Source organism: Panthera onca, chromosome X (genome assembly GCF_046562875.1).
Source record: "Panthera onca isolate mPanOnc1 chromosome X, mPanOnc1 haplotype 2, whole genome shotgun sequence".
NCBI classification, from domain to species: Eukaryota; Metazoa; Chordata; class Mammalia; order Carnivora; family Felidae; genus Panthera; species Panthera onca.
Genome location: NC_138357.1, coordinates 120,104,095 through 120,119,782, shown reverse-complemented (window position 1 = coordinate 120,119,782; position 15,688 = coordinate 120,104,095). Strand labels below are relative to the sequence as shown.

Sequence of the window (15,688 nt, the reverse complement as noted above, 5' to 3'; positions counted from 1 at the left end):
TCCTTTCATTAACCTCGAACTGAGCGTTAGCATTTCCTTCCAGCAGATCTACGGGCGGGCGAGGCTCTGAGCACCGGCCGCTGTCACAAAATAGCACAGACCTAGCGGCTTAAACGACACACACGTTATTTCTCACCGCCCTGGAGGCTGGGAAGTCGAAGATCAGGGCGCAGGCACAGTTAGTTCCTAGGGAGAACCTGTTTCTCGTCTGGCTCCTGGACAAGCTGCCTTCCTTCAAACGTGCCGTCCTTCTCGGCAAGGAAGGTCTGTAGCATTGGCGGTTCCTGTGACTGGGTCACCAAGACACCGCAGATATTTTTATATCTGTTCACCTTCTGCAGATATCTACACGCTCCTCACGACTTTGAATTTATGCCGGACGGGGGACCGACCGACTACTGGATTGTGTTATTTAATGCCTAAAGCAGCATGTCTGTTACTCCCGCACAGTGTTTACACTTCTCTTGGTAACTGCATGGAAATACACTTGTTTTCGCTCTTGATCTCAGGTTTTTCTTTAAGTGTATTTATTTGCTTAGAGAGAGAGAGAGAGAGAAGCAGCGGAGGAGGGGCAGAGAGAAAGGGGGACAGAGAGAAAGGGGGACAGAGGATCTGAAGCAGGCTCTGTGTTGACGGCAGAGCGCCTGATCCGGGGCCCCAACTCACGAACCGTGAGGTCACGACCTGAGCCGAAGTCGGACCCTTAACCGGCTGAACCCCCCCAGGCGCCCCTAGGCTTTTCTTTTCTTTTCTGCATGTTCATGATTCTGAGAAAAGGTCTGGGGGCTTCATCAAATTGGTGCAGCACGGAAAGAGTTAAGAACCAGACTCACTCCACCCCCAACCAGACACTGGAGTGTGAGGAAATGGGCCTACGATTTACTTTTTCTTTCTTTTTTTTTTCTCTCTCTCCACCAACCCGTGCCGCCCCCCCACCCCCCGCTTTCTTAATCGAGGTAAAAATTCACATAACATAAAACGAACAGTTTTAAAGCGAACAATTCAGCAGCATTTCAGACGTCCAGGCTGTTGTGCGACCGACCTGCTGTCTCGTTCCCAAACGTTTCCATCACGCTAAAATGAAACCTTGGACCTATTCAGCGGTCATTCCCCTGGGCTCCCTCCCCTCAGCCCTTGGCAACCTCTAATCTCTTTCTCTCTCTCTATGGATTTGTCTCTACTCTGGATGTTTCCCGTAAATGGGATCAGACGACACATCAAGGTCCTCCCATGTCGTAGCGCCCACCAGGGCTCCGTTCCTTTTTATGGCTGGACACTGTCCCCTCGTGTGGCTACACCACATTTCCTTCACGCGGTCGTCCGCCGACGGGCATGTGGCTGGCTCTAACTTTTGGCCGACCGCTGTGAACGGTGTTGCTGTGAACAAGAAGACGAGTATTTGTTCGGATGCGTGGCCTTGATGGAACCGATTCGCTAAAGTGAGTTTTGGTAACCGTAGTGTCTATGAATCTCAAGTGTCCGTATCGTCTTGACCCCCTCAGGCAGTGGAGTCCTGGCTCTAAATTGCGAGGTAAAAAGCTGGACCTCGGGGCGCCTGGGTGGCTTGGTCGACTAAGTGCCTGATTCTTGATCTCGATCTCGGCTCAGGTCATGATCTCACTGACAGTACATCTAGCCTGCTTGCAATTCTCTCTGTCCCTCTCTCTCGCTGTCCCTCCCCCACTCACATGCGTTCTCTCTCTCTCTCAGAATAAATAAACTTAAAAAAAAACACCTTGAACGCAAGCATCCTTTTCTGGTGTTTCGATCGGCCTTGTGTGTGGCCTTTGTGTGAGAAAATGACATCCTCCTCTTCTTGCTTTGTTGCAAATTCTATCTGGGGAATTCTTTCCCGGGGAAGCCTCCTGTGAGAGAAGGCGCTTGCTCCCTCATGGGCCCTGGAACCTGCCAGGCGGTTCTCACGTACAAGTAAGCCTGCAGGCATCCCGCGGGCAGAGAAAAAGAGCCAGGCAGCAAGAACAGAAGAGAACTGGGGTTGACACCTGGCGCAGGCCCTAGAAAAGGGTGGTGGCCGCCAGCTCCCAGGGCAACTAGGCTCAGGTTGAGGCCTAGCAGAGGGTGCAGAGGCCGAACCGTCCTGTGCCCCTGCTCAGACCTCTTCATGCTCGGGCAGCATAGGTGGGAAGGATCAGAGAGGGAGGGCATTGTAGGCCCAGGAAGGGGCCCAGGAGTAGATGGGCCCCTTCCTGGGTCCTAGGAAAAGCCAGGGCACTGGGGGTGCACAGGGAATGAGAACGAAAGGGGCAGGACTAGCTTCATAACCTGGGGACATGGTACAAAATGAAAGCGCGGGGCCCTTGGTTGAAAATTAACGATTTCAAGATGGCGGCCGGGGAGCACGAAGCCACGCCAAGGGTCTTTGTGAGCGCGGGGTTAAATAGGTTAAAAAGACTTGTACCTCTGCATAGGTCCCATGCCCTTGGAGCCAGCCCTGCGGAGGGGGAATGGTCCGGGTCATCCAACGAGGTCGAACTTGGCCTACGTGAGGTAGCCTCTCAAATCTAGTGCCCACCTTGATTTTCCTTACCATAAAGCCGTTAGCCACCTTCTGCTGATGGTGTGGGAGACACATTCTATTTAAAAAGCTTTGACGTCCGCCCATTAAAATACGGGGAACACTTGTTACTTGCTGATGATAACTTCCGCTTCGCAGCGGAGTAAAAAGTTGGTCATTTCTTTTTTACACCTAAGTCCAGCGGGAGTAGGCGGAGCCTCCCCTTTCAATATATTATTATTTGACCTGCTAATTTTTTGTCGCCACTGTAATGGGAATGACCTCTGGGGAAAATACTGAAGGCGTGCAAAGCTGTGCGAAAGTGCCAACACTGAAGATAACGTAACCGTTTTAATTTTCAAATTTAATTGCTATGCGATGTGACTGCGATATCCGCGTTTCAAAGTTTTCGTGCCGGAAAAATGTATTGCGATGGGATAAAACTTCACCCTTATCAGGCCTATGGAACAAAGCCTAAGGGCCTTTGGATTCTAGAAAAGCATAGTGTTTAAATGAAGCAGCTTCTGAACCAACCCTGCCTCTGGTTTCCATCGGGTGGTTTTGGGTAAATCATTTAATCTCCCCAGGGCTCCCTCAACTGCAGAGGTGCCTCTGTCATAGGTTGGGTAAGGATTTAGGGAGATTACGCATGGAGAGCTCCCCTGTATACGGCGAGCACGCAAAAAACGTTATCATTACGGTCACGACTGCTGCTTCTACTGTGACGGTGATGATCGCGATGGTTGACTCGGGCCGCTGCCTGCTTCTCAGCCTTATTTCCTGTTACTTTCTCTCGTTCTGCGCAAGCCCCGGCCAAACTAAGCGACGCACCGCCCCCTGCACATACTTGAAGGTTCTCTGCCTTCTTTTTGGTGCCCTTGCTGTGCAGAGACTGAGTAACCACTTGGAGGGGATGTTGTAGAGGCGAATTCAAGCCACAGAAGGGAACTGGGTTGAATGAAATCCCCTTGAAAGTTCCCTTTGGCGCTAAGATCCCATCAGATCAACAAAGCGAATGGGAAAGCGAGGGGCACGTTTGCTATTCCCCAGAGTGATCTTTGACTCTGCTCTGCGTGGCCTCCTCTGCTCGTTTTTTTTTTGTTCTTGTTTTTTTTTTTTTGTTTTTTTGTTAGTGCCCCTTGCAGCCGGTGAGAGTTGAACTAGATACTGTATATGGATAGGCCACTCAATACCCCTTCCCTGTCATTAGGGGGTGGGACTCGGGCGTTGTCCGTGGGGGATTTAGATGAACAGATGGCGTGGGGCCACCGGGGAAAGTGGGTTGCAGGCAGGTAGGGCAGCTGGTGGGCGGCCCTGGAACCCGGACACAGGGACCCCGGGCTTGAGAAGGCCAAGGGTGGGGAACCTTGCTGCTGTCACTTCTGTTCCTTCTCTTCTTGTTCTGGCCAGTGCTCTGCCCAGAATTTAATAGGTTAAAAAGACGAGGGCTGGTTTGCATGAACCCAGACTTCCCTGGCTGTTTGTCCAGCTTTGAAAATAGCTACAAACCCGTCCCGGGCCATCCCTGGAAAGGAAAATGAAACACAGTGTGGTCCGACACCTCTTCCTGGTTCCACGGGGCATGGGCTTTGGAGGTGGGCCACCCGCCCAGTGCAGGCTCTCTCGGCGCATTTTTCACAGGGTGCTGTGGCCCACGAGCTGAGGAAGGCCTGGCCGGCACCAGGTGGGTGCCTTACCAGAGTCTTCCACCGGAGAGCCGTGAGCGGGGTGGGTGCACCCTGAAGTTCTGTAGTCACTCAAAGCCGCGATCTTTTCAAGTGGGACGGAAAACCCCCACCTCCACGGTGGCTGTGCCCGGCACCCGCTAAGCCACTTAAAATGGGAGCTTCGGTGAGGTGGGAATTATCCGGGACATCTGAAACATGGACGCTGAGAGGTTTGAATCATCTGGGGGAGGAAGGCAAGGTGGTTAGAGCCACAGGTTCAAAGTTGGGCCCAGCCGGGTTCAAGGACCTTCCTCGCTGAAGTAAGTCAGCTCTGCCAGGCATTCTGGGAAACAGAGCGGCCTGCCCCCTCCTCACACGCTTCCTGAGGATTCTCCGGCACAGACTTGGGGGATGGGGGTGAAGGCTTTTATGAACCCCTCAGCACAAATAACACAAATAACTCCCGCCTGAGTTACCGCAACAATGGATCTCTAGCCTCAGTTTCCCCATCTGTGAACCTCTCCTCCCGGACGGGCAGCGGGCAGGACAGGCAGAAGCAAGTCTAAAGCACGTCTGACAATGCCTGACGCTTACAAGGCATCAACCAAGGGGAGATGCGATTTTTTATTTGCTGTAAAACTAACATGAGATCTCATTTTCCCCGGTACTTTATGAAAACATCGAAAATTTGCAATTCCAAACACCGAACATTCATTTATTTTTTCCCTCCACTTGCCATCCCAAATGAGAATAACAGTACAAAGCACTTCCTAAGGCTTTAGGCCTCCCAGCCACCCCGTGAGGTCCGTACAACTGCAATGACCCCATTTTACAGACGAGAAAGCTCGGGCACGGAAACATGCATTCACGTGGCCAGGGTCACCTAACTCTGAAGAATATTCCTTCAGTTCGCGTTTCCCTTCATCTGCCTCCCCCTGTCTTTCCATTCTCTCTGGGTCCCAGACAAGGTGTCAGGACAGGCCGGGCACAGTAGACACCCTTCCTTTTAGTGTGTCCCCTTCCTCTCTGTCTGTCCATATCTAAACACAACGGAAGGCTGCTTGCTCGAAACTCGAAACTCGAAAGATTCTCCGGGCATTTCCAAATTTCCACTCCTCTGTCTCTTCTGGAGACATGGCTCTGGCAGGCCTAACCCTTTCTAAGCAAAAGGCCTTGGGGAGAAGAAGGACTGGGCCTTGTGGTCCTTTGTACCGGGAGACACTGCAGGGGAGGGGGGTGGAAGGGGCGGCGGGAAGCAGTGACTTTTGACAGCAGCTGGGTGAGGCAAAATGGAATCCCGGAACCTACAGAAATGGTGTCAGTATCTGAAACGGGCCAGAAATTCACCCTGCATGATCTTTTCTGAGCTTCCACGACCAAGGGGACTCAACTAGGGTAGGCCATGGGGAGGTGTAATCAGAGAGGTGACATCCTGTTTGGAGAACAGAATGGCAGCCACCCAGCAGAGCATGAACTGGGGAGCCAGACAGTCACCTGCCCCTCCCCACCCCCTCCTGCTTTCCCCCCCCACCGCCCACCCCAGGAAGAAGGAAGTCAAGTGGATAAAGAAATGGGGAAGTCGGAGGTGCTCCTGCAATGGCTTTTAAGGGCCTATATAACACTTGACTTTAATCCCCAGGAGACAAAAGCCACTGCCCTACACATGATTAGTAAGGGGTTTCTGGAAATATTTCCTCAGGATGCAGAAAGGGATAAAAAGTATCATGCATACTGTTTCGCAGCTCAAAATCATCTCAGGTAGTTCTTTTCCAACCCGCCGGTCTTTTTCCTTTCACCTGCCACTCGCAGGCACAGGGCACAGGGTCTGTAACTAATTTCGGCGGCAAGGGGGTCACGGTACTAGCAGGCAAGGTGCCATTTTGAAAACCGTTCGTCTCCACCGAAATCTCCCATTTCCGGATGTAACTTAGAAGGGCCCTTCAATACTGTCTTGGGCTGGAAAGGCTCTCTTCGAAACGGAATGAGATTTTTAAATTTAATCTTTCGATTTTAGAAATGATGGGACTGCAGTCTTTGGCATTGGGCCTCCTTAGCAATCACTTTTATATTTAGGAAAATAAGAAACAGGACAGTAAAAGAACTTCCTTATTGTCAGGCAGCAAGTCAATAGCAGAGCTTGAACTTGACTTATTTTTCTAAGGCGGGGGGGCGTTGTACCCTATAAAATACGGATAAATTAACCTCCAAGCGGCCAATATTCCGGTTTTTTTATTCGACTGCTCGCAAAAATTATAGCGATGAAGAAAATACGCATGTTACAGTAAGGAACCTTGAAAACAAAATCCCTTCAGGGTGTTTTACCTCCCACCCAATTCAAGGAGAAGCCGGGCGAGGAGACAAAGAGGGCCGGGGTGGGGCGCGGGCCCTCGGCTGGTCCGAAAGCTGAGTCACAGGAATCGCACCCCTGCAGTGGGCGAGGCCCTCCCGCGCGGCCACCGCACCCTGGCTTGGGGATGTCCGCCCCAGACAAAGCCAGCTTCGCAGTAAAGGAATGCCTGTCCCCCCCCCCCCCGCCCCCTCGTAGGTACCACCCTAGACCCTTAGTTATCATGCCCCGGTCCCCAAGAGCAGGCTTCCGCGGCTGTTGCAAAGATCCACGATGCTAAAATAGACACGAAGAGGGAAAATGCATTATGCAGGAAGTGCTGGAGGGTGGGGGGGCTTGCGCCCGTTTTAATTTTCCGCCGTCGTTGCGGTCAGGGTGCACTGGTGCACACGGGGCGGGGGTCCCCCAAACGCCAGGCAGGGTGAGGAGCCGGGGCGCGAAGGGGTTAAGTGGGCCGGCGGGTGACATCACCTCATTTACATAGGAGCGCGCATATAGCGGCGCGCGGCGCGTCCCGCCCGGCATTCGGCGGCGGCCACTGCGCAGATCGGACTTCGCTCGCTCGTGCACCTCGCTCCGGTGAGCCCCAGGGCCCCTGCCTCCTGCCCTCCCGTCCCTTCCCCGCCCCGCGCCCGCGCTCGCCCCTCGGCGGCCGCCTCCCTCCCGAGGCGTCCCTGCAGCCCGAGCCCAAACGGTCCTCCCGGGGAGGCCTGCCTTGGGGGCCTGGGGGTGCCAGACCCTGCCAGATGCTGGGGGGACGGGGTCGGGAACTCGGTGATTTTAAAAAAACGACCCCCCCCCCCCCGCCCAAACCGGACCTTCGGCCGTGCAGCATCGAGGGAACATTTTTTTCTCCCCCGCCCGAGGCATTCTACATTGTCTCTTAGGCGGTGATTAGTCAGGAACAGAAAGATCCTTTGTTCCAACTCACACCCACCCGAACCCGGAGCTTCAACAATTACATTTTTTCTTGTAGCCTCCGAGGGCTTCTTGGGCTCCTATCTGTCCAGATTCAGGCGGCTGGGCTCCACTGTGAGATGGAAAAAAAAAAAGGGGGGGGGGGGTCAGCCCTTCTTGCGGGGGCTGCCGAATGGCCCCTGCGTGCCGATCACCACCGGTCGATGGGGTGTGGGGCAGCTTTGTGTGCAGCCGGCGGCATTGTTGAGCGCCAGCGAGGAAGCGGTAGGGCGGTGGTCGGAGCGCCGGCCGCAGCTGCCGCCTTTGTGAGCAGAGAAGAAAGCACGGGCGCGCATCTTTGGCGGACAGAGCGCGCATGGAAAATGGCAGCGCTGTGCAGCCCGGGATTCATTTTAAGAATTTTTACTCGATCCCATCCCCCGCCCCCCACTTGAAATGGCTTCACCGTGTTCCCCTTTTAACCAGCCTTGAATGGTTCCATATTGCAATTCACAACCCGCCGTGGTCAATTTCATTATTCCGAAAGATTCGCCCCCCCCCCCCCCCAATGGGGGAGCGATCTTGCCGGTTTGGGCCCCGGCATTTGGAAATAATGAAGGGGGGGGTTCTTTTTTGTATAGAAAGAGGAAGCTTTAGCCTTGAATGAAAGCGGAAGGAGACAGAGGTGGGGTTTCAGGCAGGGGATGCGAGGGCAAAAGCGCATTTCTGAGCCGGGAGAGACAAGGGTGGGTCGCTCCTCGCGCGATCTCACCCTCCCTCTTGGCTTTGTATATGCAGCTTCCTCTGCAACCATGTCTGACAAACCCGATATGGCTGAGATTGAGAAATTCGATAAGTCGAAATTGAAGAAGACAGAAACGCAAGAGAAAAATCCGCTGCCTTCAAAAGAAAGTAAGTCTCCCCCCTACCCCCCCCCCCCACCTTGAGAAAAGGCTGGGCGGGAGGATGGGGAGGGGCTGGGAGGGGGGGGCGGGGGAGTGCGGGGGAGGAGCTGACAGCTCTTCATGATGAATGTGGCCTGCAAAGGCTAATTAAAAATTGTTTTGCAGCCAGCCAATAAGGCTTTAATAATTTAATAATGGGATGTTTCCAATATATTACGATGCAGTATGTATTCCATTTTATCTGTTCAGATGGTCTTTTTAATGTACATGTTTTCGTGGTGGAACGGCTTGATACTTGGGATATGGGAAGCGATCGTAAAAGAAAGTGCAATCATCTGCCACTAGGCTACACTGAGTCCCCCTAATGAGCTCTTCTCTTTCTTTTTTCTTTCCCATCACAGCGATTGAGCAGGAGAAGCAAGCAGGCGAATCGTAATGAGGCGTGCGCCGCCAATATGCACTGTACATTCCACAAGCATTGCCTTCTTATTTTACTTCTTTTAGCTGTTTAACTTTGTAAGATGCAAAGAGGTTGGATCGAGTTTAAATGACTGTGCTGCCCCCTTTTCACATCAAAGAATCGAGAACTACTGACAAACGAAGGCGCCTGCCTCTCCCATCTGCCTGTCTGGCTGGCAGCGAAGGAAAAGAACTTGCATGTTGGTGAAGGAAGAAGCTGGGTGGGACGACAGAGAAATCTAGAGTAAAAACCAAGCTGGTCCAAGGTGTCCTGCAGGCTGTAAAATGCAGTTTAATCAGAGTGCCATTTTTTTGTTCAAATGATTTTAATTATTGGAATGCACAATTTTTTTAATATGCAAATAAAAAGTTTTAAAACCTGGCTGGTGTGACTGTGGTGTCTGGAAGGAGCGGCTTATTCATACACGAACCCTTTGCCAAAGGGCCGAGAGCGGTCTCGCTGGGGAACGATGATAAGTTAACAAACATCGGGTAATTGGGGGTAAAATCAGAGACGGCGTAGAAATGAGTTTCATCCAGGAATGTGAAAAACCTCGTGTGTCCTAGGTGATGGGAAGATTATTTCTTTAGGCTGCTTGAATTCCTAGTAGGAGTTGTACGAAAACAAAAATACATTTGCAGTTCTTGCCTTTCATAGGGTTCGATAAGCCAACGCCAAATTTATTGCATTAATGGTAGTGGTGATAATTCACAGCACAATCTTTGATTCAGGAGTCAAGGTGAACTTGCTTACTTAGCCAGTGACCAGCATTGACACAGATAGGATTTAAGCAGTTTGGTGGTGAGGAAAAATTACATTTTTAACAGCTCCTTTATAAAAGGATTCAAAATGTGCTTCCTTGTCTAATGGCCGGTTTCAATATTCAAAATTGTTTTTATAAAATGATGGGTGCATTTATGATTAATGAGTATCATTTTTAAATAAAGAGGAAGGACCTCTTTGGATTTAAACGACATCAGGACAAGGATGGAATCTATGTTAAACTTAAAGTCCATGGGATTTAATTGGTTCATCTCGAGGGTTCGCCTTTCCTGAGGCTGATAACTTCTTTGAAGTACCTGTTTTTAACTGGTGGGGAAAAGCCAAGCCCTTGTTTGGGGCCGTTTAGGTACAGAAAAAGGGAATCGAAGTCTCAGGATTTTTTTTTTTTTTTAAATACAAAGGATATCATTCTCAAATGTCCTTAACGGATTCCTCGGCTTTGTAAGGACGGGTGCAAATATTTTTTTCAAAAATCCTACCAACGTTCTCAAGTGGCAGCAGCCTTTAAGGATGCCAGTTCACCCAGTAAGTATCTCAGCAAAGCTAAGCCTTGGCCTGCAGATGTCCAGGAAGTTCAACTGCCCCCCCCCCCCCCAATCCCTGCCCCCAAGACTGAAGAAAATGCCCCTCCTGAAGGAGGGGGTGGAGGGCAGATTGTTGATCAGTATTAAACCGGTTGATTTCATTTCCTTTGCTCAACACTTATTTTGAGAAATGCACAGGAAACCATTTACCTGTGGTTTAGACAATCAACCAGACCATCAACTACAAGCATATCTGCAGCGCCAGGGAAGGGATGTGTGCCGGTTGGCTGCAAAACCCGAATGCCACAGTCTGCTCAGCCGGCCCTCCAGCCCCACATTTTCTTTTCCCTCCTGCAAGGAAGGGTGTGGGCAAAATGAAAATGCCCAAGGCACAAAGAGAGGCCAAGCCCACGTGGGTTTTTGCTGTGTCCGTTTTTCAAACCATGCGGAGATGAAATGAGCGTTAAGGGGAGAGGGAGGAAAAAAAAAAGTAAAAATGAAAAATCTGGTAATGATTGAGTCTTGGCGGCGTGGTGTGTGGGATGGGGAAATTCAGAAGCTTCTGTACATATCACACTGTGCACTTAACTACTGCACGTGGGGATGGGGGGTAGGAGAGGCTACTTTTGTAAAAAAAATTGTTGAGTGCATTCTGTTTTCTTCCCAAGAGAGGATCTTCCCAGAAGGGCCTGGGATATTTGTGAATCCATATGGGAATGTATACTGTTATTAGGAGCTTGGAGTAGACGGTCTTTTTCACGGACGCGGAGAGTGAGGTCCCCGTTAGAATGAGGGACTGCTCGAATTGAAGGAGGCCATAGCCACCGCATCTTTGACCCTCTCTCCTCCCCCAGGAGGAAAGAGGCCAAGGTTGCTTATGTAAGAGCCTAGGGTCACACAGTCCTGTCCGGGACTTCTGCAAATTTTCAATTGATCCGGACGAATCAAGCAAAAACAGAGGAAGTAAAAAGAGACTCACCCAGAGACTCTCAAACAAAAACACCCCAAGCTGGAGCCTTTCTGAGTTCCAGATTATAAATTGAAACATTATTTCATAAAATTGCAAGCACTTAGCACTTGATTTCCCCTCGTAGGGTTCACTGAGCTGGCAAGAGAATAAGAAAAACACCCTGCCCAGCTCCCCCCACCCCCGCATATTTCTCACTTTTAAGAGCGCCTTACGGTGCAATCTAAGAGAATTAAACACACGGATTTGAAGTTCGACTATATTTTATTTGAATGTTGTAAGAGGCTAGATGACAAATCGAAGACACAGATGTGCAATGCAGCAAGCTAAGAAGAAAATATGTTTCTATGGCTTAAATTTGCCTGGCTTACGTGTTCCCTGGATAATTGTACTATAGCCTCTGACCTCTCTCGTGATACTGTTGGCTTCTGAGACTTGCGGGCAGGGTACGTGTGTGCCCTAAGTTCATATTCCTGTGGTTTTCCTTCTGTGTCCAATGGGGCCTCGCCTGGTAAGGGGCACATCTTAGGGCTGCAATATCCACTTTTCTTCTCTTAATTGATGCAGACTTTATGTAACGTGATGGTTTCGGGGTACTTTTGAATGTGGGAATGTCATAGTAAATAGCACGATTTCAGATGTGTATATATTTTTGGTTACTGATAAACAAATAAATGGTTGCCAGTGGCCAATGGCCAAATACAGCCATAACTTAGAAGCAGTCTTACTAAACACCATGGACTGTTTTTCCTTTTTCTGAGATGGTCTCAGACTAGAATGGCCAGCCAAGGACATTGGCATTGATTCCACATATTAAGCCTCACTACACTTCTCCTTGGCCTCACATATATATTTTTAAAATATATTTTTCGGGGCGCCTGGGTGGCTCAGTCGGTTAAGCGTCCGACTTCAGCTCAGGTCACCATCTCACGGTCTGTGAGTTCGAGCCCCATGTCGGGCTCTGTGCCGACAACTCAGGGTAGGGAGCCTGCTTCGGATTCTGTGTCTCCCCCTCTCTCTGCCCCTCCCCTGCTCATGTTCTGTCTCTCTCTCAAAAATAAGTAAACAGATTAAACAAATAAATAAAATATATTTTTTAATCAATATTTTACAGGGATGTCATCCTCAATATTTATTTGTAATAACCACCTAAATGTAATGAAAGGAAAATCACACGTTATGTGGACTCTCCACCTCGTGAAACTTAAAAATTATTTTACAAATATATTTAAAGAGCTGTGAGCAGTGGCTAATTTGCCCCTGTTCTTGGTTGTGCTGATTTTGAATCAACACTTAGAGCCAACTACATCTATTAAGCCAGAGTGCTGGGTCATTAGTTCACCCCACCAATATTTATCAACAGAATAGTACATGCCGGGCATTTGTTGATTATTATTATTATATTTGCCACCGAGATCCCTGACCTCATGTGTGTTCCCTTGGCTAAAGATGTTCTTTTCATCTAAATCTGAGCAGAAAATGCTAAGAAATTATTCCTATTCATTTTTAGGGTGAATGATGAACCCAAGGGCCTTGAGGTTTTTAATTATCTTTCATAAAATATATATATATATATATATATATATATATATATATATATTTTTACTAAGTAAACTCTGGACACAACAGGGGGCTTGAACTCATGACGTCAACCGAAATCAAGCAAGAGTCACATGCTCTGCCAGCCAGGTGCCCTAGGGCTTTGAGTTTTTAAATACATCTAAACATGTATTCTTTGCTTTACTGTGGACGCTTTCCCCAAATGTATCTATAATGATTCCATTCTAACCCCTCCCAAAGATCTGTGGTGAGTGAAATTTGATGGAAACCAACTGATTCTTTGCACCACAATCAAATATTTTATTAGCATAGAAAGATTGGGCATAATAATTCTTGCCCGTTATCTTTTTGTTTTATTTATTATTTTTTAAATGTTTATTATTTTTGAGAGAGACAGAGACAGAGTTCAAGCAGGGGAGGGGCAGAGAGAGAGGGAGACACAGAATCTGAAGCGGGCTCCAGGCTCCGAGCTGTCAGCACAGAGCCCGACGCGGGGCTGGAACTCACAAACTATGAGATCATGACCTGAGCCGAAGTCAGAGGCTTAACCGACTGAGGCACGCAGGCACCCCTTTATTTTATTTTATTTTATTTTACTTTGTTTTGTTTTATTCTATTCTATTCTATTCTATTCTATTCTATTCTATTCTATGTAATCTCTACACCCAATGTGGGGCTCGAACTCACGACCCTGAGATCAAATGTCGCAAGCTCTACCGACTGCGCCAGCCAGCTGCCCCTTGCCCGTTATCTTTTGATAATCCTTTATGAAGAATGCCCAAGATTCTCGAATGGACTGAATGGATATTATTTTAAAATCTTTTTCTAGGATTTTAGGATTTTGGTGCTGAATTTCCAGAGCAACACTTCTTCTTGCTAAAGCCTTACCCTTCTTTAGCCTCCTTTCTCTAATTTGACAGTAACATTGTTGGGGGCAGAAACAGTCCCTTGAATTTTGAACCCCCTCCCCCTCCCCTCCCCCCCCCCCCCCCCCCCCCCGAGAAGATAGCCAGATCCCGACCGCATCAGGATATCTGTAAGTATAGCACTTCTCTGACTGGCAGCTGGGTCACATTTGTTGAGTAGGATTCCACGGCTTTCGACAGAGAGGGACAAGTTATGCTCATGATCTTTTCAAAGCAGCTGGAGCTATATTCCTGGGACATTATTGTCAAACCACCGGAAATTAGGCCTTTCCTCATGACCACACACAGCTCTGTGAGTGCCTGATACCCTTTGGCTACACAGAGACTTCCCGATAGTGTTTTCCCGATCGAGAAACCAAAATAGTTCCCAAGATTAAAAAACATATTTATATATCATCTCGAGCGTCATCTAGGTATTTCAATCTAAAGCGATGGCTTGCAAATAATAATAATAATAATAATAATAATGATAAACGTAATGGCTCGCATGAAGGGTGGAAAGAATCATTCTTCGTTGCCGCACCAAGCATCTGTTGAGTACCTCCAGCGTGCCCGGCCCTTTCCTGGTTGCTGGGAACAGAGAGATGAATCAGACCTGGGCCTGATGGGAGAGGCAGACCCGAGAGAGTGAAGGGGTATACACAGCCACGGGTCTGCTCCTTTGCCCGGCATCTGTTCACGGAGCTATTTTTGCTAGGCGACACCCTGGGCTGGGAGATACACTGGAACTGGTAAAGGGCTGTGTGACTGAGGGGCTTGAAAATCACCCTCGGGCCGTCAGGAGATATCAGAAGTAAAATCATGTCACCCACGAGACCGAGCGCGGACTCTTCCTGTACAGAAACAGAGCCGTCTGGAGGGTAGGGTGAAGAAGCTGTTCGTACTTGTTATCGCAAAAGCAGATTATCGGTGTTACGTGAACCTCGTAGGGGAAGGTAATAAATCATGCTTTTATTGGTATTTCTTAGTCTACGTCTCAATAAGACAGGCTGTAGCGGCTCCACCTGATAAACACTTTTCCTGTTCGTTTGCTACCAAGTTTTATACTGGTGCGGACAGAAGATTAATATGTTCGAAATGGTTAAACTTACATTTTTTGCGCGGGACCGCCGAGATTTGCAGCGCTTTGTCCTGGGGTTTGCGCATTCAAAGTGGGCCTTCGGTCATGTATTGGTTTCCTGACGGCTGCTGTAACAAAGTACCATAAATCCAGGGGCTTAAAACAATACAAATTCATTCGCTCACCGTTCCGTAGGTCAGGAGTCCAACGTCAAGGTACGGGCAGGCCACGTCCCCTCCCAAGGCTCTAGGGGACAGTATTTCTTGCCCCTTCCAGCCTCTGGCGGCTCGGGATAGTCCTTGGCTTGTGGTGGCGTAAATCCGGTGTTGGCCTGTGTCTTCACGTGGCCCTCTCTGTCTCGGTGTCTTGTCCTCTATCTCTTCTAAGGATGCTTGTCATTGGGTTTAGGGCCCACCTGGGTAATCAAGGATGATCTCATCTCAAGATGGTTAACTATATCCGCGAAGACTCCTTTTCCCAATAGGCTCACATTCCCAGGTTGCAGGGATTTGACGTGGGCCGAGCTCACTGGCGGGGCCGCCATTCGACCCGCTAGGAATCGTGACCGGTAGGTCTTCTGGTGGAGGCATTGCACTGGGATGGTTGGAGCAGTACGCTGGCGAGCAGCACTGTGGGCAGGGACCTTTTGCAGAACAAGTGGGTTTGTGGAAGGAGAGAGGATAGTCGCGGGTTTCGCATTTTAATCAGAAAGTTACTCCACGTTCTAAGGATCAGTATGGAAAACTGGAGCTGTGGGTGAGTGGAGACAAAGGGGCACAGAACGGAAGGAACATCAAAGGTTTGGAATCGCTTATGTGCTTGCTGTGATCACAGAGATCAGTAACATGGGTGGTCACAGAAGAAAGCAATTGTGTGGGTACGGTAATTTGAAATGTCCTCAAGGTGAGTGAAAAATAACATTGGGGAAAATAAGTATATATGCTATTATAAGCAGTTGGCGAGGCCAGTCCTGAAAATTAAAAGGGAAATAATAAAGCTAAAAGAATAGAAAATGGATGATTTAAAGAAAGAACTATAACGGATAACCCTCAGCTTGTCATTTCAGAACCGATTATT

General features: G+C 49.1%; 1 protein-coding gene across 1 annotated transcript; it reads left to right on the top strand.

Annotated features, from left to right (window-relative positions):
- The first annotated feature begins 1,392 nt into the window (after positions 1–1,392).
- On the top strand, positions 1,393–9,172 carry TMSB4X (thymosin beta 4 X-linked). The gene is made up of 4 exons (XM_081792770.1): positions 1,393–1,439; positions 7,014–7,108; positions 8,225–8,338; positions 8,733–9,172. Exons 1-4 carry the CDS (start codon positions 1,408–1,410, stop codon positions 8,765–8,767), a joined length of 276 nt encoding a protein of 91 aa, XP_081648896.1. The 5' UTR covers positions 1,393–1,407; the 3' UTR covers positions 8,768–9,172.
- Positions 9,173–15,688: the final 6,516 nt, after the last annotated feature.